Genomic DNA, 24,709 nt, shown 5'->3' with positions numbered 1-24,709 from the left:
GGCCAATGGTGTACTATGACCAGAATAGTGACGTTCTTATTGCTGTGATGAACACTTAGAAACAGTGAGGTTCCCGACCAGGGCCTTGCTAAACCGCCTTCCTCCTGTGTTAACACAGGTGAGCAGGACAGAGTTTGTATAAGGTGGAAGATAAACTCGCTGTAAACTTTGTAAACTTTATTCCTCACATGCCTCATTAGGGAGGACCTTGAGTGGAGCTTACAAAAAAAAAAAAAAAAAAAAAAAAAAAGTCTAGAATTCAATCAACGAGAATGGCCAGAAGACAAAATGGGGGTTTGCTTGAAAAAACAAACAAACAAAACAAAGTCAGCCCCTGAGGTTTTCGAGAAGGCTCTTTGGTATGTGGTATAGTAAGTCCCAGTTCTGCAGGCTTTCTTGTGTGGCTCTGGCTATCCTGGAACTCTATAGACTAGGCTGGCCTTGAACTCAAGATATCTGCCTGCCTCTGCCCTCCCTCCAACCCCCAAGTGCTGGGATTAAAGGCATTCGATACTGTTTTGCATCCTGTTTCCTTTTTGTCTGGAGCAAATCTTCAGCTCACCCTCAGTTAATCCTCATACACAGCCAGGGGTATGCCTCACAAATCTGGTCTCCTAGAAGATTTAAAATTCAATCAAGTTGACCTTTGAAGACTGACCCTGAGGTTACTTACCACATGGGCACATTTTTTTAACCCTCTTGGTTTGAATTACTGACAAATAGGAGGCAGCTAAGAATCTTTTTGTGCTAAATTTTTGCCTAGTTACCTGGTAAGACAGAATTCTAGCCCACTAGGCTCAGAGCACTGGAGCAGAGGCTTTTAGAAACTAGCCTTAATAATTCCAGGGTGCAACTGCAGACAAAGGCAACCTAGGGGTTCTGCCACTCCTAATTGTGCTCACCAGCCACCTGCTTCTCCATAAACATTGTTTGTAGATAACAATGTTCGTAGGATGGTAAGATCCAGCCACAAGAAGCAGGCCTTTCTGTCATCCGTATATCATAAATAGAGTTTCATCAAAACAGTAACTGGGCTTATGCTGTTGAGAGGCATGATTTTGTCTGGTTGAATTCTGAATCCATTCATGTAATCCATGTACTTAAAATACACAAACCCAGAGGTGGTTATTAAAACATGATTTGTCAGAATTTGCACAGTAGCTTCTCATTAGGCCAGAATAGGTTGGAAATCTGTATCTGGATTAAAGCCACCCAAATGAATCTGGTAGACATGGCACATGCTAAGGAATTTGTCCAACATCTAAATTTTATTCTTTTCCCCCTTAAGCGCATCTTAGCCCAGAGTATACAGGTTATAATTTTCCCAAATCATGGCTGAGGTCATCTAAGAACTTTCTTCATGTTATTTTTCTTATTTTAGGAGCAGGCCCGGATGCTGGAAATGGGGATTACCGGTCCAGAAGGTCACGTTCTGAGCAGACCAGAAGAGGTGGGTTTCAGGGAGTGGAACAGCAGAGCTACACAGGGAAAAGCCAGGATGGCGGTGAGGTTTGCTTTTCACCAGTGTTTCCTGGGAAGCACTGATTGTCATAGCCCTACCCTGCCACTCACTTTATAGCTGCAATGTTTCTGTTTGGGCCCACTCTTCTGAGCCGCGTCCACACACAGTTTCGGCACACGCATGGCTGAAAGGAGGTAGAATCTGTGGGCACCGCTAGCCTTGTTGGAAGACTTCTCTCAAACACCTCTTCTGGCTAGAAAGGAGTGTAAAGGAGATGCTCATCTCTGACCTTCACTTGCTCTGCCCTCCCTACGAATTCAGTAGGAGTGCACGTGTTATGTCTGTCTTTGTTAATCTTCCTGAGCACTGGAAACATTCTTATGCACATTTTCACATTGCTTGGAGTCTTGCAAAACACCGGACAGTGTGGAAAGGCGGTCAAATAGACTTTTCATAGGCATCATGCCCGACGACTCATGTGTCATGCCAGCGACTGCTGCTGGGCACAGGCCTCAGAGCTTCAATTCATTGCCTGCCAATCTGAGAGCGAGGTGTTTCTGATCTACCACCTTGAGTAATCCCCAAGGCTCCCTAAGTCAATGAAGCTGATCCTGTTTGTTATGCTAAACTCCGCAGAAGAAGCAGAACCTAAAGACTGTGTTGTTTCCTCATCTCTTCTAGAGCCTGTAAGAAATATAAATGCAACACAAGTACAGAGAAAATCTCCTGCGTACAAGGAGGCCATATACACTTTTGCACGCTGAGCACACTTGTATTAGGGCATCTGGATGGGGACATAGAACATGCTCATCTTTTTAGATGTTTCCAGTTGATGCAATCTGTAAATTAATGATTAACATTCCAGTCACACACAACAGTTCTGGAAAAAAACAAGATCTGTGTCCTAATGGTTTTAGGCCCTTTTAATAAGACAATTACTCCTGGCAGTGCTAACCGCATGTATTATCTCCTTTATTCTTTCTGCCACTCAAGGTAAATGGCATTGTTTAGGTAGAGAACCTGAAACTTAGAGACAGTCAGCCAAGGGCCTGATCATGTTGGAAGGGCTGGAAAGTCATTTGTATAGTGTTAGCTGGCCATAGAGGTCAACACTGTTCGTGAAACTCTAAATGCTGGTCCCTGGAGGCACGGGCTGGCAGGACAGATTCCTTTAGATGCAGCCAGGGGATTTCCCAGGCAGAGTCTATTTCTGTTCCTTGGTTTGTTTTTTCAGCCTCGCCCCACCCCCACCACCTCAACCTTTCCCAGTCCCATCTCCTTTTTAGTAAGAAGGCCACTTAGCTCCATCTCTAGAAGCTCTTTTTGAGTAAAGCTGAAGTGTGGTGTAAGCTTCTAAAGATAGTCACACTGTCAAAGTGCAGATAACCCCCCCAGTGCTGGGAGGGAATGAGATCAAAGGGCCGGGAGCGGTGAGGTCATGGGGCTGCTGAAGTGGTCAGCAAAGGTTTGAAGGGGGAGTGAGCGCAGGAAAAACCAGCTCTTTTTTAGTTCAAAGCTCACCCAGATGTAGTCTCAAGCGATGCTATCCAGAAAGCAGAGATGGAGACACAGAGCGTGATCTCCAGCCGTCTGGGGGCTTTGAGGCCTTTACCTGAACCTATGAGACTTCTGGAGGATGCCAGCTCAGCCGGCCCAGTTCCTCATGCAGACTGAACCACATTCACCATAGGGTGACTGGTTTGCATTATGCCACCACTAGACATCTGTAAGCTATTTGGAGCATGGCTTTTAAGTGTCGGTCTGTGCAAGCTAGCCCAGAAAGTCATATCCATACGAAAAGGAACGGCTGCTGGTTTGATGAGGAGTCACCACTGTCTCCACTCCAGGCTGAACAGGACTTGCTTAGGGTTTGGGCAGTAGCAGACTTCACATTGCTCAGAAACTGTGATCAACAGTCACACCAACAGCCTCTGTTCTAGGCACTAATTTCTCAAAAGAACTAACCCTTTAATTCTTCCAGCAGCTCCAGGTGTCAGGACTCATTGGTACTCCCACGTAGACAGGAAAGAGCAGCATTAGGAGGTGGGGTGATGTACCTGAGGCTACCTGGCTTGTATAGCAGATCAGGATTCACTGTCAGTGCACTCAAGGAGCCCGCACACCCAGATCCCACTTGGTTAATCAAATATGGAGAAAACCATCACTTCTCAGGCTTTAAGTGCAGCTGGGCTACTTGGCATATTTGAAAACATGAATTCTACTTTGGAGTAGGCTAGAGGAGATAAGTAATAAAAACGATGTCTGTGCCCTGAACTTGGGAATTGTTCAAATAATAAATCCTTCCTGGAACTAACACTTTGCTCACCCCACTGCTGCAGGGAAAGGATTGATGTCCTTGGGTGCCAGATTCTCTTCATGGGATGATGATGTGATTGTGTTTTCCCAGAGACTCTGCCCTGTGACTGGGGAGCAGAGGCTTCTGTTTGGGTTCGGTCTTTACGGTCCATAAGAAAGGAGAGGGGCACAGTGCCAGGCAGTGCCCTAGACACAGCCTTAATACCATTCTCTGTGCTTGCTGAGGGTCAGAGACACAGAGAAGCCCAGAAAATTAACACGGGAGGTGTGTCCTAGAAGCAGGTTCAGGCGCTGTGATTTCAGATCCTCCTGGGTGGTTCTTAGCCTCTGAGAAGCACCGTGTCACCACCTGTTGTAGAGGGGGAAGTAGCAAGGGGGTAGGGCCTGTGCTGTTGCTGACTCTTGGTGACTTGTTTTCGTAGCTGGAAGCTGAGGCTGTGTTCCGGGCCATCACCATCGCTAGCCAGACCAACTGCCCCCTCTATGTCACCAAGGTCATGAGCAAGAGTGCTGCGGATCTCATCTCACAAGCCAGGAAGAAAGGTGATTTGTGATTTGCACTGCCCCCCAAGGCTCCCTGCCTCCTTTGCTGGCTGTCCACTGTAATAGAAAGGGCTCTGTAGGAAGCCCTGGTCTACAACTGGTGTTCTGAGGCTTCTCCCATCTGGCATCTAAATAAACTGAGAGTCAGGAAGGCTAAGTAGTTTGCCCGAAGTAACAGCATGAATTAATTTCTCTGAGACTTGGTATATCCTCCACTCACTTTGCTTCTCCCCTATGCCAGTTCACATTATCTGAGCTTTGTAAGTAAGACACGCTAGTCAGGGTTGTGCTGAGTGCAGGAGTCAAATATCCAGGCAACACTGGCAATAATAAAAATAAAGTATTTGGGTCGTAATTCAGGCATGGCCAGCTTGGTGAGTTTCAGCAATGACATTAATTCTCTAAAGTTCTCACTCACTGTTTGTTTTTTGGTTCTTATTTCTCCCTGGTGGTTTCACAATCAGTATTAACAGTGACAGGAATAGATGATACCAGGGGGTAATCTATTGTCCTCAATTCCTGGTGAAGGATGCAATGAAGAAATGTCTCAAGCAAGTGTCTAAGAATAATTTGATTATCTTATCTGGGGTCTATGTACATCTCTGAATCAAAGGACAGCATCATCTAAGGGCTCATGGCAGGAGTGAGGTCATGCCACCCGATCATACAGGTCAGCACAGTTATTTTAGACAGGAGGGAGATGGCCTTTACACAGTGGTCTTGATGACCCATGGCTCAGTTTCTGTTGCCTTTTGGCCTTTGCTATGCTGTCCACCACTGTTATCTAGGGCTAGTCGTGTCATGGCTCCCAATTCAAAGCTTTCTTTTTGAGTTCTGAGTCTATTCCTTGTCCTTAGTGATATGCTCTTGGGCAAGTAAACAGTGTGGTTGAGAAACAAGAGCTGGGGGCTGTGCTTGGTTGTGAAAGAAGATTTCCCAGGCAGTCATGCATTACCGTTGCTGTACGCTGATGGCCATCTGCTAGCAGAGAGACCCAAGATGAGCGATTCATCAGCTAAGTGGTCCTTGGAACTTCTGTGTGGGGTGTTTAAGTGGAGCCCAGCTGACTTCCAGCAGTATCTTTTAGCTGTCTGGCTTTCTGGAAAAAGGTGGTCCTTTTCCTATGGCGGAGGAATCTCTCTAGCTGTCAAAATGCCTTCCTAGCTGTGTGGTTCTAGGCTAGTTCCCATTTCTCCATGTTCAAGGTAAACCTGTTTTGTCTCTCAGCAGTTAATGATGTTACTCCCCTGGATGGAGGGTGTTCAGGAGAACTGGGGAGACAGTCAAATTGTCCTTATTGGAAGTAGGGTGGAGAGAAGAGGAAGGGAAAGGAAGGGAAAGGAAGAGCAGGAGAGGACACGACACCCACCCTAACCACCCAATACATTAAGCTCTCATGCCCTCTGCTGGTGTGCCCTGCCTGAGTCCTGTTCTCAGAGTAACCCTGAAGACAGGGTGCTTCCAAGTATATGCTGCTCTTACCTCATTTCATGATAGGAGCTTCCTCCCATTAGCCTTCTGATCTGTGGGTCTGTGCTAAGGAGAACTCACACAGCTGTGTCTCCAGGGTGGAGAGGATGTGTAATTCTGGGACAAAATAGGGGCTGAAGATATTAAAGCTAAGAACATCTTTTGGAAGCCTTTCTCAGGGAGAATTAAGAACACTTTCAACAGGAAGATGGAGTATGTCTTCTTCCTGAATCTGTTCCTAATCAAGTCCCCAAGGATCTCATTACCCATCACCAATGCTCTTTAAGAACTCTGATTCTCATTAGTAATATTAGAAAGCTACAACTTAAGATGGGGAGTGGAGGTTCACTCTGTGAAAGCACTTATGTGGAAGTTCAAGGGCCCGGGCCAGTCTCTCTCTGTCTCTGTCTCTGTCTCTGTCTCTGTCTCTCTCTCTCTCACACACACACACACACACACAGTGCAATACAGTGAAGCACTGACATGATATGGGCATTATTGTCACCCTGTTTGGAATGAAGAAATTGATGTGAACAGCTGGGAAGTTCAGTGTCTAAATTCAGATATAATGGAGATCTCTACTTTTTTCAACTTCTGCTCTAAATGTAGTCCCTAGGAAAAGTTTCTAATTGCTGAGTATGTTCCTTAAATCTCACTTCTTCATTTCTTCCTGCTCCTATATTTTTGTCAATGATTTTTTTAACACCACCCTTAAGGCAGGGAGGCTTTATGTTATGAATCACTGCTGTTTTCTTCTTTATTCTGTAGTAGACATCACTAATCAATCTGGATATCTTCTAGTGAAACCGGAAGCATTGCTAGACTTTCTCCCTGCCCAGTATTCCAGGGAATCATTAACAATTGATTGACGTTGAAACAAGGCAAAACCTCGTAGAATGTGATTGTGTAAACTCAGAAGGCAGAAAAAGAAGAAAGTCAAAAAATGCCCAAGGCTTATCCTCATATGGTTGTCCCAAAAATACAGATGTGAAGAAAGGAGGGGCCAACCAACTTTAGGGAAAAGCAGTTTCTTCTTTTATCTCTTTTAAAAAGGTTCAACACAAGCATCCTAGGGCTCCACCTTAATGCACCCCAGGTTGTTAGGTCTTCAGTCCCAACTCACTGTTTCTCATAGTGACAAGTGCAGTCGAGGGCAGCAACGATTTAAAAAAACAAAACAGCAACAATAAAACTATGTAAGAGCCTATTATCCTACTGAATGGGTTTTATACTGTAGGGCCAAATCTTGTCCTTGTAGCAGGAGGAGGTGGTAGTTCTAAGCAATGTGGAGCATACTCAGTACTGTGGGCCTCCATGGTGCAAAAGGGTAGATAGTAAAGAAATTAGTACTGGGGAGAAGGCTCAGCTGGCTAAACATCTGCCATGTAAGCGTGAGGACCTGAGCAACAAGCTGGACATGGTGGCCTGTTCTTACAGTCATAGCTGTAGGGTGATGGAGACAAGAGGACCCCTGGACCTTACTGGCCAGTTAATCTTGTCTAATCAGTGAGCTGCCAGTTCAGTGAGCTGAGACCTTGCCTCAAAAAGTAAGATGGAGAAAAATGGAGAAGCCATCCAACTTTGGCTTCTGACCTCTACACCCATGTACCCGCATCCTAAAGGATTGGTGTACACACACACAATTAGTATTCCTTGAGCGTCTACCATGTACCAGAGCCTTTTATGTAAACTAAGTCCTTTCACAAGTCTGCGAAGTAAACAGTGTCTCATTTCATCAGTTCTAGGACATACTGCTTTGACATTTTAACATTCTAAAAAATGAGGATGATTCGTGTAACCTGCATAATCAGTGTATAGTTTTATTTTCTTCTTGTCAAATTGAAAATTGCCTCATAGTGGGAGGTTTACTGCCAGACCTTATAGCTAGTGGCAATTATTTACAGAACACAACACTGTTCACGTTTAATAGGAAAACAGAGCCAAAAGAGTGAATAGAAACTTGAACCCCGGGGTTGCCCCTCCAGTGACACAGCAGAGTTCTGTTCTATGCTATCCTGGAGCAGTGCATACACCTTACAAACGCGACATCTACTCCTTCCAGGAAACGTGGTCTTTGGTGAGCCCATCACTGCCAGCCTGGGAATCGATGGGACCCATTACTGGAGTAAGAACTGGGCCAAGGCAGCTGCATTTGTGACATCCCCACCTCTGAGCCCTGACCCGACCACACCTGACTACATCAACTCCTTGCTGGCCAGGTTGGTACAAGGAAGCCATGTGCTCTGTGGGATCACCTTGGGGCCACCTAGGGTGGTGGGCGGGCTAGAGTAGGATGGTCTAGGTGTGGCCTTGAGTACAGAAAGCTGGCTCTTCTTCATCGAACTTCAATTGATGACACAGTTTCAGTGTGGGTGGTGGTCCTAGCAGTTGGTGCCTAGAATGTGCCAAGCTTCTGCGCTCCCTTGTTCCTCGTAACAACTGTGTGAGTGTGGCATTATCACCACCATTTTGCAGATTAAGCACCTGATGGTGAAGGCACTTAAAGGTACTTGTCAGAACTCAAAGCATTTGTCATGATGACACTTAGCCAGTAATTATAAGGAGACTCAAGGCCAGGCCACTGGTCATTTGAGTTCTTATATTTTTATAACTCGGTATTTTGGGGGGAGTGATTGCATTCATGTGCGTGTGTGCGCATAAGCGGGCATGCTTGCCTGCTTCTCTGTATGTGTGTCTGGTGTGCAGGCGCCTGCAGAGCCCATGAGAAGGCATAAGATAGCACGGAACTAGAGTTAGAGCCGGTTGTGAGCCACCTGATGTGGCTGCTGAGAACCAAGCCTGGACCTCCTGCAGCAGCAGCAGCAGCAGCATCAGGTGTTCATAACCACTGAGTTGTCCCTCCAGCCCTTATCTAATTCTTCGTTGTTTGCCACAGAAGACATGATCTGGTTCTACTTCCTCACTTTCTGGATGGGTTGCTGAGTCCAGAGAGGGGAGGAAACTTAACCAAGCTCACACAGCTTAGGAAGGGATAAAGAGACTTCAAGCTAAAGATGTGATTCTAGCCCCACAGTAGTCTCCAACCATCTCTCCTAATCATGTCAAACTTGCTTTTTTCCAGCGGGGATCTGCAGCTCTCTGGAAGTGCTCACTGTACCTTCAGCACTGCCCAGAAAGCCATTGGGAAGGACAACTTCACCGCCATCCCTGAGGGCACCAATGGTGTGGAGGAGCGGATGTCTGTTATCTGGGACAAGGCTGTGGTAAGGAACTGAGGGAGGGTGGCCCCGGACCAAATGAGAGCCTCAGGCACCGATCAAGCTAGGACACGGCTCCCTAGGGATGCCCTAGAGAGCATGTTCATTGTGTAGGTGAGGTCTATACCTGCTGAGATGTCCACGGAGCCAGGTGGCTCTTGTGGCTTGGGAATTCAGCTTCTAGAAATGACTCCTGGGCTCTAGAACTCTGAGGAGGCTTCGATACATACAGTTACCTGATTCCATGAGCAGTCTGTGCTTTAAATGACAGGGAATCTATTCTGTGAATGACCTGTGCTCAAAATGATAGTGCATTCGTTCTTTGTGTTTGAATAGCTTTATGACCTCGTTTGAAGGGGCTGGATATGATGCATTGAAATGACAAGCAATGCATCTGTGCCTAAAGCCACCAAGTCACACCCAGGGTATCCCACACTGAGGGCTTGTAAATATCCTAGACTATTCAAGAAATCGACTTTCAGTGTTTCCTGGCCAAGTAGCATCTTTTTATTTTCCCTGTTTGTGTCATAAAGACTGGTGAATGGAACAGTCACATTGGTGAAGACACTTCTGAAGATGTTAGTACAATCATAAGAAATTTACTGCACAGGTCCCTCCCTGCGTGCAGTGCCAATACAGTGCCTCTGAACTGAAAACACTGCATTTATCTACACTGGCAATCCAGTAAGGCCCCTGTTCTTGGCTTCTAGGAAGCTCTAAAGCTGGGTTTGAATGTTAATTTTTTTTCCATACTCATGCTGTTTGCTTCAAGAAAGGAAAAATTATAAGTGGTTGGCTTTGGTCTGTTTTTGTCTCTCTTTATGAATATTTTATATTTACAGATCTTGTGTGAATTCGTTAAAACTTAATATAGAACTTATATATGCTGCATACAAGTATTCCTGTCAATCCAGAGCCCATAAGTGGTCCCCTGAGATGGAGCCCCTAGGGATACCATCGATGACCTACAGTGTAAGAGAATTCAGTGATGGTCACAGGGCAGCAAAACCACTACTGACGCGCTTCTCAGAGCATACCCTCTTCATTTAGCAATACTTAACTTTAATTTTTTGTTTTTGTTTTTGAAGATAGGATTTCCCTGTGTAGCCTTGACTGCCCTCGACTCCCTTTGTAGACAGGCTGGCCTGGAACTTATGGAGATCCACCCGCCTCTGCCTCCCCTAGTGCTGGGATTACTGGTGTGTACCTGTAATCTACACCTGGCTTTAACTTTAGTTTTTAATTGATAACGGGATACATGCTCAATAAAAGACACTGAGAAACTTCAGACAAATACATACATGAAAAAAGAAACCTCATAATTTTATAACGTAGGGATGCCCACCGTCACCTTCTGAGTAAGGCTTTACATATCTATCCTCTGAGCATACAAATATACACGTATACCTAAAGAAAGGGCTCACATGTTCGATTTACTGTAGATGCTCTCTGATCTTTTTTGGAATTAATAGAAGTAAATGCTTAAGTAAGCTTTCTGTACACAGCTATAAAAATTGTATTCTTCAGGAAAAGTAACTTCTATCTTTAAGCCACATGTTTATACATCTTTCAATTACTTAACTAATTAAACATCTTGACCTCAGTTTCTCCTCCCACCTTCTTACCCAACCCCTCATCCACCCCTCCTTTCTTTTGAAAAAAGAGGAGGCCTTTCATGCATATCAACTGGCCTTGGCATGTCAGGGTGCAGGAAGATTAGCTGCACCTTCTCCTGACCTTTACACGTTTCTTTGCCCATCTGACCTTCAAGCTGGAGAGGTGGGATCTGTACTCGGTACCTCTGTACTGCTGGGCCTCAGTGGTCACACTGCTGTGGGCTCAGCAGTCTTGCACCGATACATAGAGCTGCCATAGGCACAGATAGGCATTCCTTGTCCTTCCACAGGCTACAGGGAAGATGGATGAAAATCAGTTTGTGGCTGTGACAAGCACTAACGCTGCCAAGATATTCAACCTGTACCCTCGCAAGGGCAGAATAGCTGTGGGCTCTGACAGCGACCTGGTCATCTGGGACCCAGACGCCGTGAAGATCGTCTCTGCTAAGAGCCACCAGTCGGTGAGGCATGGGTTGGTGGGCTGCAGAATGTGTGCGGGGAGCTGCCTCAGGACTAAGCTCACAGGGTGGACCAGTCTCCAAGACTAGGATGGACTGCAGGAGTAACCCATCCCTCAAGAGCTTTTCATGCTGCCCGCGGTTTTGTTTTGTTGTGAAAGCAAGATCTCATGATCAGGCAGGCTTCGAATCTGAATTGCTGGTAACCGTACTTTTGCCTCCTAGGTGAGGTATAACAGGCATGTGCTCCCATGGCCAGTTTGCCCTAAGTTTTACTGGCGTAAAAACAAACAAACAACAACTTAAAAACTGTTTCTTTCCTCTGCTTTCCTGAGTGAGGGGCTCTGCTCTTTCTAGTCACTCCGGGATGGAGACGCAGAGAGAGACAAGTCTTCTCTGCATGCTTCCAGGGTAGTGGACCTCAAACAGGCTTTATGTCTTGAAGGAAGACATAATTGCTCCAGTTCTTCTAGATTGAAACCCAAATCCATCCAGTATTGTAAAAAGGTACTAAGTACTTGGCAGTAAAAATAGTACCTGACGTGGCTGAGTGTCAAGCACCTTGCTCTCAGTTCTCTGAATCTCATGAGCAGCAGATACCGCTTGGGTGGGTCATTTATCTCCTTTTTGTAGCTTTGCCTAATTTCTAGACATAGAAGGTAAATAATTTACATAGCTGATGTGGGGCTGACATTCAAATCCTAGCCCCAAACCAGTTTCCCACCTGCTGCAATGCTGTCTTCCTGCTGCACCAATGAGGGAGGTCGGCAGACAGACTATTCTGGGTAGTAACGGTCTTCGCTTAAATGCCAGCTCACGTCATGTAACGGGATTGTGCACTGGTACAGGCCAAAAGGCCGTGTCAGTGCACGCACCACTCAGCACAAGCTCCATCCGTAGCCGCAGCCCTCGGGGTTCTCGCTGAGTGTGGGATAAGGCCCGAAACAGAGATAGAATTCCAGGTAAAGATCTGAATAGAAACGAGGCTCTCTGCTTTGCACCTTTATCCGGGGTGTGTCAGTCTCCCGTTTCCTACCACAGCAGGCAGGTGTGCCCCGAGCTTTTCCTGGCTCTACTTGGTGACTCAGTGCCTAGTGACACTGAAAGCAAAGTCCCAAACACGGGAGATAACCGTGTTCCGCTTTCTTCTCTTCCTCCACCCATGGCTTTGTCCACATCACTGAATCCAGGTCGCAGAATACAACATCTTTGAGGGGATGGAGCTGCGCGGGGCGCCTCTGGTGGTTATCTGCCAGGGCAAGATCATGCTGGAAGACAGCAACCTCCACGTGACCCAAGGGGCGGGCCGCTTCATCCCCTGCAGCCCCTTCTCCGACTATGTCTACAAGCGCATTAAAGCCAGGAGGAAGGTGAGTGCCCATGAGGTGAAGGGGTTACGAAGGGTATGAGGTCCCATTCCGTGCCTGGGGTTCAGGGGACCAGTCTTCCTTAGAACCCAAGCCACACAGTGGTTTGGTGTTGAAGAAATGCTGAGCAGACTTCACAGTCTGCGAGGAGGACTTTCAAAACTGTTTTGGCCAGAGAAAGTTTTTTTCTTTTCCCAAATAATTCCTCCACATTATTATAGCACTTTAGCTTAAAATTAGAAGGATTTGATGGAGAGTATAAATAATTCCCAAATTAGCCTTCAAACAAGAACAAGCTGATGCCCAACCATCTCTTCCAGCCTGCCCAAGGTTGCTCCATTGGAAAAAATGCTCACAACTTTTAACTACTGTGGTTCATATGAAATATCTCTCTCTCTCTGTCTCTCTCTCTGTCTCTCTCTCTCTCTCTCTCTCTCTCTCTCTCACACACACACACACACACACACAGTAGTTTGGGTGATTTAGAGATGGGGCCTGGGCATTTCTTTTAGAGTCCTTCTTCTCCCCTCTCCAGCCTCCAACTGTTCTTGGAACCCAAGGGCTCCACCAGGCAAAGTTAGCCCAGGCCCTAAGGCTGAAATAGAGCTGTGAGAGTTGCGCTCCCAACTCCAGTGTGTGGCTTACTAGGAAGGAGGAGCAAAGCCACACCTCCCCAGGGTAGACCCTCTGTAATTATAGCTTAGATTCTGGGACCAAAGAAAAGCCACCGCTGTGGTATTGCTGGGTGGGGGGTACTGATGTGGTCCCTGTTCCAGAAGGGACAGCTGCGCTGTGCCCAGGCCACTGCACGGAAGACAGGGGTAGGGTCTCCACGGAGGCGGCACTGTGGGTCATCCTCCCTGTAGGGTCTCCACGGAGGCAGCACCGTGGTTCATCCTCACCATCAGGCTCTTAGGGATACACATCCCCCTTGCCTCGCTATGGCTAGTGACGTGACAGGGATTGCATGCAAGCACTGCAACTGCCTTGGGTGGTGTCATCATGCTTGTCTCATAGACCATAAAGGCCTGTAGGAGACTCAGCATGTTTCACCAAGCTATAAACCCCAGCTCTTGGCAAAATCCCAGCACAGAGCACGTGGGCGATTGATACTGCTGACTGGCTGCCCAGTCCCCAGGCAAGTTCACAGCCAAAGGTCTGTGGGTCAGACCACAGACTCTCAGTTTAGGGCCTCACAGCCCTGACATGTGGAAAGCCCTGAGAAGCTATGGGTGCGTCTCCCACGGGATCTCATCCCCACAGCTTTTGTGACCTCGTCTTATACTCTTGTCCTTCCTGCTGGCTCGGCTCCCGCTGACCTGATTGTCCTTCCTGTCTGTCATGTTGCTGCTTGCGGCTGGCTGCACTTGCTGATTGCTGTCTCTCCCGTCCCTCTGTGGCCTCTATTGCCATCCACGTCAGTGCGTAGCTTCCCCTCAGCATTCCTCTCCCCAATCCCCACATCATCAAAGGCTCAGTTGATACTCTAGACTAGTGGTTCTCAACCTGTGGGTTTTGACCCCTTTGGGGGCGGGTGTTGAATGGCATTTCCGCAGCGGATGTTGAAGACCAATCAGAAAACACGTAACTTACATTGCAACCCATAACAGTAGCAAAATTACAGTTCTGAGATAGCAACAGAAATAATGTTCTGGTTGGGGTCACAGCACCGAGGAGGTTGAGGACCACTGCCCTAGACGGAACCTCACGTCTCCAGAGGTCTCCGTGAATGATCTCCACCATCAGTTTCCTGTGGCACTGCGTCTTTTTTTACATTCGTTTCTGCGGCCTCCTTCTGGACTCCTCCCCACATACTCTTTTCACTGATAAACTGACACCTCCCAGAGCCCACACTACCCTGTCGGATCGCCGAGTGAAAGAATGAACAGTGGTGTGCTTTTCTCATTACAGATGGCGGACCTGCATGCAGTCCCCAGGGGCATGTATGATGGGCCCGTGTTTGACCTGACCACCACCCCCAAAGGGGGCACCCCAGCTGGCTCTACTCGGGGCTCTCCCACTCGGCCAAACCCACCAGTGAGGAACCTCCATCAGTCGGGATTCAGCCTGTCAGGTGAGTGGAACGAACTGATGGAGAGAGGAAATTGGGAGGGGGGAAGGACAAGCATTCCTAGGCTCCAAAATTATCCTACAAACTCAAGTGGAATGCATTTCCCAGCCCAGCGCTCGTGTCCTCTTTAGGGAGGTGATAAGGGCTGAGAACAGAAAGTTTCCCTAATCAGCAAGTGGCCCTGGTAAGAAAGCCAGGCAAGTCATTGTCAAGTTTAAGTGATAGCCAATCAAACCTAACCTGGAGCAGGTCGATGGAGCTGATTCTCACTATGAACTGATAACGATCTCCTGTATCAGCATGTGAGAACTGTGGTGTGTGTATGTGCGTGTGAGTGTGCAAATCTTGACACCCAGAAAGATCAGACTAGTTTTTAATGCTCCTGTAGCAGCAGCTTCTGGGAGCCCAGTTTCCCTCCATAGTGAAATGATGGCAACAGTAGCATCCATTGACTGAAGGTTCGCCATATGTGTTTCCCATATTATCAGCCACAGCAGTTCTCCAAGAACGCTGAATATAGAGAACGCTCATTTAATTGCTCCATAGTTTTCCTAAGATGGGGGAAGAAAAATGCGGGTACATGTGAGAGGGGAGCAAGGTAACGAGAAAGAAGAGACATTTAACGGTGAGACCGCAGCATAGAGAGAAAGGAAGGGGAGGAGCAGAAGGGTTAGAGACCACGGAGGAGAGGGCATGGGAGACTTAGGGAGCAGCACAGGAAAAGAGGCCTGGCGTTTTGAGGTTGCTGGTCCCAAGCAATATGGAGAAATATTTTTCTCCCAAACCATGGTAGTTGGACACGGACAACATGACCAGCAACAGTGGGCATGAGCAGCCATCTCCATGCTCCTACTGATATTATCCAGAAGGTTAGCACCGGATGGGCTCTAGAGAGGAATTTGGCTTTTCCTAGCAAGAATATTTTTTTTCAGGAGAGGAGAGGGTCGTGAATATGCAAAGTTCAAGATCTGGTTAGTTAAGATTCTTGTGCACCAGGAAAGTACTTAATCACGCTTAACACTGCTCACCTTCTCTTTTCCCCACACCTCTTTCCTCTTACTTCTCCCTGGAAACTTGTCTCTCCCTACAGGCACCCAAGTGGATGAGGGTGTCCGCTCAGCCAGCAAACGCATTGTGGCGCCCCCTGGAGGCCGTTCTAATATCACATCCCTGAGTTAAGCAAGCCCTCCCAAAAGAGGGAAGCAGAAGCAAGAAGAGATTTTTTTTTGAAGCCAAAATGGTACATCGATATTTAAGAAGGAAAGTGAATCTAAACAGTTGAGATCTAAAGAATCAATAAGCCTCAAGCCTTATGTTTCCCGATGTTATGCTCGCTTGCCTAGCTTTATGAATTGCTTTGATTTCTCTTTATGCATACCCTTGACTTCTTTGACCTCCCCTCCCCCTTACATGCATGCGATCAGACAGGCCACTAAGGTAGAGTCTGCATCTTATAGTTGAGAGCGTGTGTAGCAGTGCATCTTATGACAAGGGGACAGACAAAACTGGGACGTCAAGAAAATGAACAAAAGGCACGAAGGGTCATTGGGTGGGGGGAACCCAGGGCCCGGTGGGGGCACACAGGGGCTGGGGTGGGAGCAGGAGGGAGGTGGGCGGGCTTGGTGAGCAGAAGGGCATTGCGTGCTGTGCTGACGATGTGTGTTAATTTCCATGTGGCACCTACATGCCGCATCACAGTGCCCTGGGATCTGCAGAGAAGGCAGGAGGGCTTTGGGTTCTGACTTGGTCACATCTGTCCTTTCCTATTAGGTCTTGTTTCTTTAGTCGTTTATTAAATGTCAGAGTCCAGCCATTTTTTTTTCCACCTGTTTAATGATGCCAGCAATTGCCTGGGCCTCTTTCTCATTTTGCTTGCTACTCCTGTATGCTAGGCTGTGAAGGCCACACCGGCAGGACAAATGGACAGGTCTCTTCCTCTGTGGCTTCTTTGGGGCCCAGCACTCATGCAGAGTGCTGCATGGGCTCTATTTAGGGACAGCCATGAAATTTAGACAGCCTTCTTCTCAGCCCTGGAAAAACACCTCTCTCCTGCCGGCAAGCTGAGAAGCGGATCATGCTCTTGCCTGCTGAGTTAGGACCCTGGCAGAGATAGACTCCAGGGCTTCCTTTGTTCATATGAATGGCTAATCTCTTCCTCTTCTCAGATCCAAACACACTCGTGATTTTCTTTTCTTTTAGAGAACTGACTTTCTCAGTTGTCTCTAATCTTTCCTCCAAATAGTAATCTCAGCTTCCATGGGAGTACAGCAGAGATTTAGGGAAGCCAGCCGTTAGCAGGTGTACGTTATCTCACCATATTTTCAATTCTAAGCCAAGTGTTTCCTCTTCTATTAGCAGGTCCCGGGGGCAAGGATGTCACTCTTTAATTGGTACTACAATCTCCAGGGTAATATTAGGAAGTGACACGATGCAGCCTTCTCGGTGGGGAAAGTGGGCAGCAACATTTGTTTCCCCTTAGGCTGTCAGAGCCGGAACTCTATGTCCCTATCATGCCATTTCCAAAACCAACTGTGAACCCGATTCTATGAGCAAGCGAGGAGTCTAGAGAAGGCAGGGAAGTCTCCTTCAGGAAATATGGTATCAGCCTGGGCTCAGATTCCTGTGCTCTGGGGGCCCACTTGATGAGGAGTAGCTCATCGAGTATATACGAACTAAGTACTCTGAAGACCAGAGCAGGCCTTGTACACCTTCCAAGTATTTGAGAGAAGCGTCCGTCTCTGCCTGCAGGTGGTTTTTGTTTTGCTTTTGCTTTGTGCTTTTCTTTTGTCTTTCTTGTTCTTTTTCTTTCTTTCTGTCTGTCTTTTTTCGTGGAGGATTTTTGTTCATTTTGTTCAACGAGCTGGACGATTGAGTCCAGGGCCTCGCATGTGCTAGGCCGAGTATTTACTCGGCCACTATGCTTCACCCCTGCCCCGAGCCCTGACTGCAGGTTGTAATCAAACAGACAACTAGAGAAACGTGAACAGTTTGGATACAAAAGGATTTGGAAATAGCAGAGGACTAGGACTTCCCTGAGCGAGCAAGCTAGTTGTTCAATCAAGGAAAAGGCTCTTTCAGCTCATAGTAGGGAATCTTGATATTTTAAAGCTCTCGTGGTGCTTTTATTTTCAAAGGAAAATTTAGCAGAAAAAAAAATGAGGAGAATGTAGTCTGGAATTACAATTTAAAGATTTGGGGATTTATCCAGAAACTCAGAATGACTTCTATATGCAAAAGGGAGTGTGCCAGATCTGACGCATGTATTCTATATACCTCAATAGCCAGGCTTGACATCTGCATAGGTTGTAGTACCGTCTTTGGCCACCAGATGGAGGAAGAGACACGTAAATGAACTGTTAATTCTGGGCTTGCACAACTCTGGTTTCCCGTGTCTGAGACCAACTGGTCCCTCCAAGGGACTCTCTGGTCGTGAAAACTCACCTCCTCTGTGTCATCTCACAGCATTGGGACTTCCAAAAGGTGCCACTGTTATATTCCACTCAAGCATTCCCTGTGCGAGGAACAGCGTCCGCATGGTGGGCAGGCACTGACTTCAGCACGTCTCCCTTGCTTCATCCACTGTTATTAACACCCAAGTGTAGGACATCCTGAGGACTCCTTCAACCCTCCCACTATTTTCTTAACATGAGAAATTTTCTAAGCAGCATGCTACTTGAGTTAAAATTTTATATTTGAATAGTTTCTGCTCCATAGATGCGACAGCCTTGGTCACTGGGTCACAGGAAGGAAAATGGCCATGGGTGAGGCCTTCCTCCAAGTTCACAGGCCTTCCATTCAAGGATGGGAGGGCATGGTGGGTGCTGTTTTCTCTCCAGAAGTTTTGCCCTCTGGGCTTTCAATCCAGCCTCTTCTGAAAATAACCCTGCAATCTCCAAACCTCAAGTTATTTCTGAGCCCTAATGGCAACTATTGACATTCTTTCTGAAAGGGCCACAGGCTCCAGCAGTTGAATCAATTAAATTGGCTTCCCTAGCAGAGATATTTCTTTTACTTCTAAGTGTTTTTTGTTTGTTTGTTTATTTGTTTGTTTTTTTAACTAAAAGGATTATAGTCATCCTCCAAAATGGCCTTTCCCCAACTTCACAGTCTTTGAGTCCTTTCTTCATGATGATACTCAGAGATCTCAGCTCATCTCCCAAGGCCTGAATCCTAATTCTAGACTCCATTCTGTCCATCTTGCTAAGCCCCACCCAAGAGGTGAGTGCTTCCCAACTTTGACTCTTGACACAAGCCTCCCAGGTCTTTTCCCCCTAGACAACCCCAGCTTGAGTCCCGATGCAGTCTCGGGCTGGCCCAGGCAGCCAGCACCCCTGCTAATTCCCCTTTGAGACATGGTGTGTGGGTGTTCAGTTCTGTGTCTGGTGGCCGGACAGTGAGTCTCCCTGTGACCTGTGCTAGCTGTGAGGCAGCTCGGAAATGGACGAGCTGTTTGGTTTGAACCGTGAAGAAAACTGTGTATTGAGTTAGATGAGATTAAAGAAAAAAAAAAAAAAAGCTCACCAAGTGACTGTTAATGTAAACCTGGTTATTAAAATAATTATAAAATTACCATCGTTGCTGTCCTGTCTTTTGTGCACAGAAAAGCGTTTCACCTACTGTATTGAAACTCTGGGAGACTGGGAAATGGTTCAGTGGGTACAAGTGTTTGTTGTGTAAGAATGAGGACCCCAGTCCCTATCCCAGCACCAACATAAAAAACTAGGTGTGGCTACCATGTATCCTCATGGCCCCACTGCTGGGGAGGGAGTAGAGGCAGGAGGATAGCTGGGTTCACTGCCTTCATTTAGTGAGAGACCTTGTGTCAGAATATCTGATGTCCTTCCCTGGCCTCCAGGATCATACGCATGGATACACAGCCACACAGAAATGCACATGTTTAACACACGCCACATAAAAACATATAAGACAAGGAACTTCCATCATTAGACAAAATAGGTAAATTAACAGCAGATCTGATAGCAACAGCCCTAACTGCAGACAGCTTGCTTTCATTGAGATTGAACTTTGGGCTACTGCTCTGGCAATGGCAGTTGAAACCTTGGAGTTTTCTTATAAACAATCATCACATTCATTAATAGTGTAAAAAAACAAGAATTTATTGAGCTAAGTCTCTCAGACTCTGAGACAACTTTAAAAGGCTTTGTTTTGTTCTGCTTTTGTGTGTTTCTGTCTTCAGCCAGCCTTGTTACTATGCTGTTCTCTTGGTGATCTCCAAGAGTTCAGTGAGTGAAAAAACAAAAACAAACAGTCTGCTATGCCTATTCTTCTGGGCGCTTCATTGTGCATACTGCAAAGTTGGGGGTTCTGATTTGTATCATGGGTCTTTATATGTTGTCCAGGCTATAGGGATGTAGCTCAGAGCTAAAGTATTTATTTACCTAGCAGGCAGAAGGCTCTGGCTTAGATCTCCAGCACTGAAAACAAATAAAAAATGAACAAAACAAATATATCCACAGAAACAACCAGAAAATGAAAGTCCAATTTAGGGCTTTCAGGTTATTTTGGCTCCTGAATCCCCCATCACATCCCTTTGCTGGGAAGCATTTCTGGATCCAGTTCTAATTTGTGTGGGGCATTCAGTGGTGACTGATATGTGGGTGGGGCTGGAAGTAGGGTTTTAGGGTGTCTGAAGAGCTCAGAATAGGGCATACTTGGCCTTGCTAACTAGAAGTGACAAACCCAGGCAGTTCCCATCTCAGTCTAACCTGCCTGAGATGATGCTGCTGCCTCAGCAAAGCTCATTCCTGTGGAGGCAAAACCAGTCATTGGCATCGGCAGGTTGTCATTTTACCTGCCTAGGGAACCCAGAAGAGATATCCACTCAATATAGCCAGCCAAAGAGCGTAGGTCTGGTCACCCTTGAGACTGGTGAAATAGATCCCTTTTCTTATAACAAGGAACAGCTAATCCCGTTACAGATTTGAGTGGCTTAAAAAGGGGCCATTGGCATTTACAATGGTCTTTGTTAGAATGAAGTAATCTGGAAAGGATGAAACTACAAGTATTTGGCAGCTGAGTCACACTTGACCAGGTCAGGAATGAGAACACTGAACAGGGATAAGAATAACAAAGGCCTTCTGGTTCCAACAACTTCTGAGAATCATCTCTTCTCACACCAACCCATCACAGAGGGAACAAACATCTGAGAAGGAGATGGAGGATAAAGGGACAAGAGCAACCTGCAAAAGCAGATCACAGGCCTACTGCTGGCACTCTTCAGAGTCTAGAGTGCTGGGTCCTGCCCTCTGCGTGGCGGTCTATTGGGAAAAGCATACAGGACGCTTAGCATGCCCTGGGCAACAGGACAGTTGGTGTGCAGGACTTCAGAGCCCACTATAAGACAAGCCTAAGAGCTTGACGTTTGCTGAGTGTGGGGCTGTTGTGGGCCTGTGAGTTAGTTGAAAGTTCCCCTCAGGCCTCTGTTGTCCTTCTGTCAGACTATGGGCCCTCTATCCACTGTGTCGCTGGCATAAGAAAAGGAACAGGATCCTGAGAGGAGGAGAACAGCGCAAAAGGGTCCTGTATGAGTTGTCTGTAAACTTAACGACATGGTGAAAAGCGGAAGCCAGGATGGTGGCTGCAGTCCTCCAGTGAGCCCTCTACAGTGTGTAAACACAGATTACACATCATCCCCAACAAAGGGAAGTTCTTCTCAATGAACAGATGACCTGGGGCAGCGAGACACAAACACAAACACACACACACACACAGTTGACAAAGGAAGACCAGGGGCATATTGTTACAGAAGACTTTTAATCCATGCAGCACATTGACAACACATACACCATGGCTCCACAGAAGCACATTTTGTCTTTTTTAATTTGGGGCTTCTAAATCAGCCACCAGTTCAGAACAGCACAGAAAAGTGAAACGGGGAGTCTCCGTGTTTAACATTGGGCTGACACACTGAACCCACACTGAATAGCAATCACAGGTGGACAGAAGTAGGAGATGGATTTTGTGTAGACAGAACAAGAGAACACGGAGGAGCTGAGCAAAGTGCTTGCCCTGTCTTGCCTATTCAGTAGCGCCCCAAGTGCCAGACAGAGCTCAGCATCCCTGACAACTTGGAACAGAGACAAGAGTCTCAACAGGTGCAGCAACACTCTTTTCCTAGTTACTTATTTGGCCATTCACTGGGAAAGCCGTAACAATAGGAAAGCCAGTCATCTTTGTATTTCCACTAATTAATTAGATGACAGTGATTAACTTAGCAATGCTCTGTACTGCTTTGGGTTCATTCCTGTCCTAAAAAAGACCTCAGCCAAGCCAGGGCTGCTGCAGGGTCACTGGGCCTTGGATAGTGGGACACTTCCTTCCAGGGAGTGAGGATCACAGTTAACCCCATAAGTAGGCTGCCCCACCCTCCGGGAATGCCCTTGTGATAGCAGCTGCGGTGCAGGGAGCAGTGGGTGTCACAGCTGGGACACTCTGGTTTTCCGACCCCCATCAGGCCCTTCAGAGGCTCTGTGTGGTACAGGAGGATGGAAGCTGCTAGGAGAGATTGGCCAGCAGCAGAAGAAAGGATAGCCACACTGTTTTCTAAAGTTCTCAGCCCTAATCCTTCCCAGAAATAATCAAGGGATGTTTTGTCTGGTGAGTGCTAAGTTTTAGCTGAAACTTAGGAATAAAACCAAGAAGCAATTGCCAAGAGCCCTTGGGAATGCCCAGCAGTGCTCGGCAGCAGTTATCTTGCGCAGCCAGATGCAGTGCTTTCATTTCTTGGGGTGCTGGGGTCCTAACTCAGGCCCTTGTGCATGCTAAGTACACATTCTACTGCTGGGCCACAGACCCAGCCCAGGGAATGTTTGTCTTTTTAACTTGAAACACATTGTGTGCCACTCATCTGGCTGGCACTAGAAATGTACCCAGCTCCCACACTGCACTCAAACCAGCAATTCCCCCATTCTGAAAACTAGCAGTACTTGAAAGATGCCCAATGGGAATAAAAAGCTAGGGATTCAATCTTCCGAGATCACATGGGTTCCTACTCACACCTTAATGTTTAAAGACACACAAAACAGTCCACCCCCCACCCCCATGGAGCCCCGCTGGCCCTGCTGTCCTTTGGAAAGCATTTCTAAAAGCTGCTGTATGACAAAAGGTGGAAGCTGGGGCATGCGTGTGGTTGTGACATTTGTGGGAGTACCAGCCTGGAGCAGAATCCAGTCACCTCTGTGTTGCTATGTGTGACCTGTTCACCCCTCTGCAAGTCAAGGGCAAGTGCATTGAGTTACACAGTGACTGAACATAACCAAAATATCACAAACAACACGTGAGAACTTCAGGAGACAGGAGTTGAATAAAAAGAGGTGATTTTTCATTCTTTAAAAAAATATCGTTGCTCTTAGAAGAGAGGTGCTATGTCGCAGCCAGGGTAGACATTCCAGAGAACCACAAAGGCTTGTCTTCAGTTCAGCTCTCCTTTTTCTGCACAAACTCACTTGCTAAAGTGTCTACCATCTATTTCTACCCATCTGCCTTCCCCATATGACATCAATCAGGTCCTTTAGACCAGCTTGCCGGGATCAGGGTTACGCCTGTACTCTCCCTAAGGAATACCGTTAGATGACCTCAGTTTCCAGAAGCTGAAAACTGTGCTTTGTAAAGCCCACTCACTTCTCGATTCTACCCAGTGTCACCAGCGGGTAGAAACTCAAAAAAGTTTCTCAAAGCTCTCACAGGCATCAGCACAGTGGAGTTAGGTGACATGCACATATAGGCGAATTACACCTTGCACATGAGTGAAATAGAAAGACAGGAAAGAGTGGGGCATCAGTAACATTGTAAGAAGCTAGGAAATTCTGCCAGCATCTCCCAGCCAGTGGGATGTGGGGGCTTCCGTGTCAGGGATCTGTGAGCACCCTGGTGCTCTGAATGTAACTTGTAACTTCTTAAATATCAAATGTAACTTTGACCAATACAAAAAACAAAGGAGCAAACAATAACAACAAAAGTGACATGTTTCATGATAGAAAAGCCACTGACTAGGGTTTTTCCTCCTTATGATAGGTGGAGTTCAGAGTCTCTCAAGGGAAAGTTTACCAGCTTCCAAATTTAACGTGCAAGATAACTATCCTGTAAGGTGCAACTTCGCTGAGTGGTTCAACGAAGCCCTGCCGGTCGGTGTGGCAGCAAGCTCAGATCCTCTCCAGAAGCAGGCCTCTGCTAATCTTGAGAAAAATTAGCCCTTGAGGGGCAGACATGCCACAGAATGGCAACTGGAGTCCCATGTTTCACAACTGCCATGCTGGGGGGGAAAAAAACGTCCCAACTTCTGCATTTGCTAAACTTCTGCACGTGACTCCCTTCTTCAGAACCAAGTTCACCTGACAGAGGCCCTATCACTGAAAAGAAGTGGAGAGGCCACGCCGGCCGTTAGGCTCTTGCTAACAGATTCCCAGCCGACGCAGTTCTCCATTCCAAGGCCCTAGGAGTCTTTGCTATTTCTAATCTGACCTATGTATTTATTCCTGATGGAATATGTTTATTCCTAGCCAATCGAGCTTTGAAATTCTGGCCGCGCTATGATACTCTCCAGCCTTGAAGAGGCTCACTGTATACAGTGTTCATTTTTCTCAGTGTCATCAAAAGGAATGAAAAAAAAAAACCTACATTCAAATATTCATTTAAAAATAAAAATAAAGGCTGTTTAGAACAGTAATTGTAGCATTTTTTTTTAACAGAGCAAAGGCTAGCTCTTCTGAAATAACCCTCTACCTCTCCAGCAGAGAACGGAAAACAGAGAAAGTAGTTACATAGTTGCTTAGGGTGACAGAGTCAATTAGTGCTGATGTCAGATCTGAGGAGCTCAGAACCCCGGCTCTCTTCGCTGTGGAGTGCTGCCACCTTCGAAGGATTTTCATTCACATTCCCTAAGCCATGAGGTGTGGAGTGGCAAGGACGGCTGTCAGCTCTTCTGGGAGTGATAATCAGAAGTTTCCGGCCAGGAGCCAAGATCTGTCCTGAAGACGCTAAAGCATCTTACAGGTTGTTATTCTGGCCATCTTCCTCTTCTTCGTTGTTTTTGGTTTGTTCCAAGGCTAGATTTGCTTGTCTTTGATTAAAGTCTCTTTTTACTCTTAAAGAAAGAGGGAAGAAGGGAGGAAGGAATGAAAGGAGGGGGAAGGGAGAAAGTTGTTTATTCAAAGAAAAAAAATGAACTTA

The 24,709-nt window shown here is 46.7% G+C and overlaps 2 protein-coding genes across 3 annotated transcripts in view; one reads left to right on the top strand and one right to left on the bottom strand.

Moving 5' to 3' along the window:
- Dpysl3 (dihydropyrimidinase like 3) overlaps nt 1-19,085 on the top strand; it is a 110,536-nt gene extending 91,451 nt beyond the window's left edge. For both annotated transcript variants that reach the window (XM_055622679.1, XM_055622680.1), the window contains exons 7-14: nt 1,382-1,450; nt 4,201-4,321; nt 7,854-8,010; nt 8,874-9,015; nt 10,916-11,086; nt 12,274-12,453; nt 14,362-14,524; nt 15,612-19,085. In XM_055622679.1, the coding sequence (XP_055478654.1) occupies nt 1,382-1,450; nt 4,201-4,321; nt 7,854-8,010; nt 8,874-9,015; nt 10,916-11,086; nt 12,274-12,453; nt 14,362-14,524; nt 15,612-15,700 (1,092 nt within the window). In that variant the 3' untranslated portion in view covers nt 15,701-19,085. The remainder of the gene's footprint in view (nt 1-1,381; nt 1,451-4,200; nt 4,322-7,853; nt 8,011-8,873; nt 9,016-10,915; nt 11,087-12,273; nt 12,454-14,361; nt 14,525-15,611) is intronic.
- A 2,198-nt stretch (nt 19,086-21,283) lies between these two features.
- Nucleotides 21,284-24,709, bottom strand: part of Stk32a (serine/threonine kinase 32A) — a 118,843-nt gene continuing 115,417 nt past the window's right edge. Inside the window, exon 13 of the mRNA XM_055622918.1 lies at nt 21,284-24,623. Coding sequence (XP_055478893.1) covers nt 24,527-24,623 — 97 coding nt within the window. The 3' untranslated portion in view covers nt 21,284-24,526. The remainder of the gene's footprint in view (nt 24,624-24,709) is intronic.

This window comes from Psammomys obesus, unplaced genomic scaffold (genome assembly GCF_907164565.1).
Source record: "Psammomys obesus unplaced genomic scaffold, mPsaObe1.curated_primary_1811, whole genome shotgun sequence".
NCBI lineage: Eukaryota > Metazoa > Chordata > Mammalia > Rodentia > Muridae > Psammomys > Psammomys obesus.
Note: the sequence above shows the minus strand (reverse complement) of the source record. Positions and strands in the feature narration are given on the sequence as shown.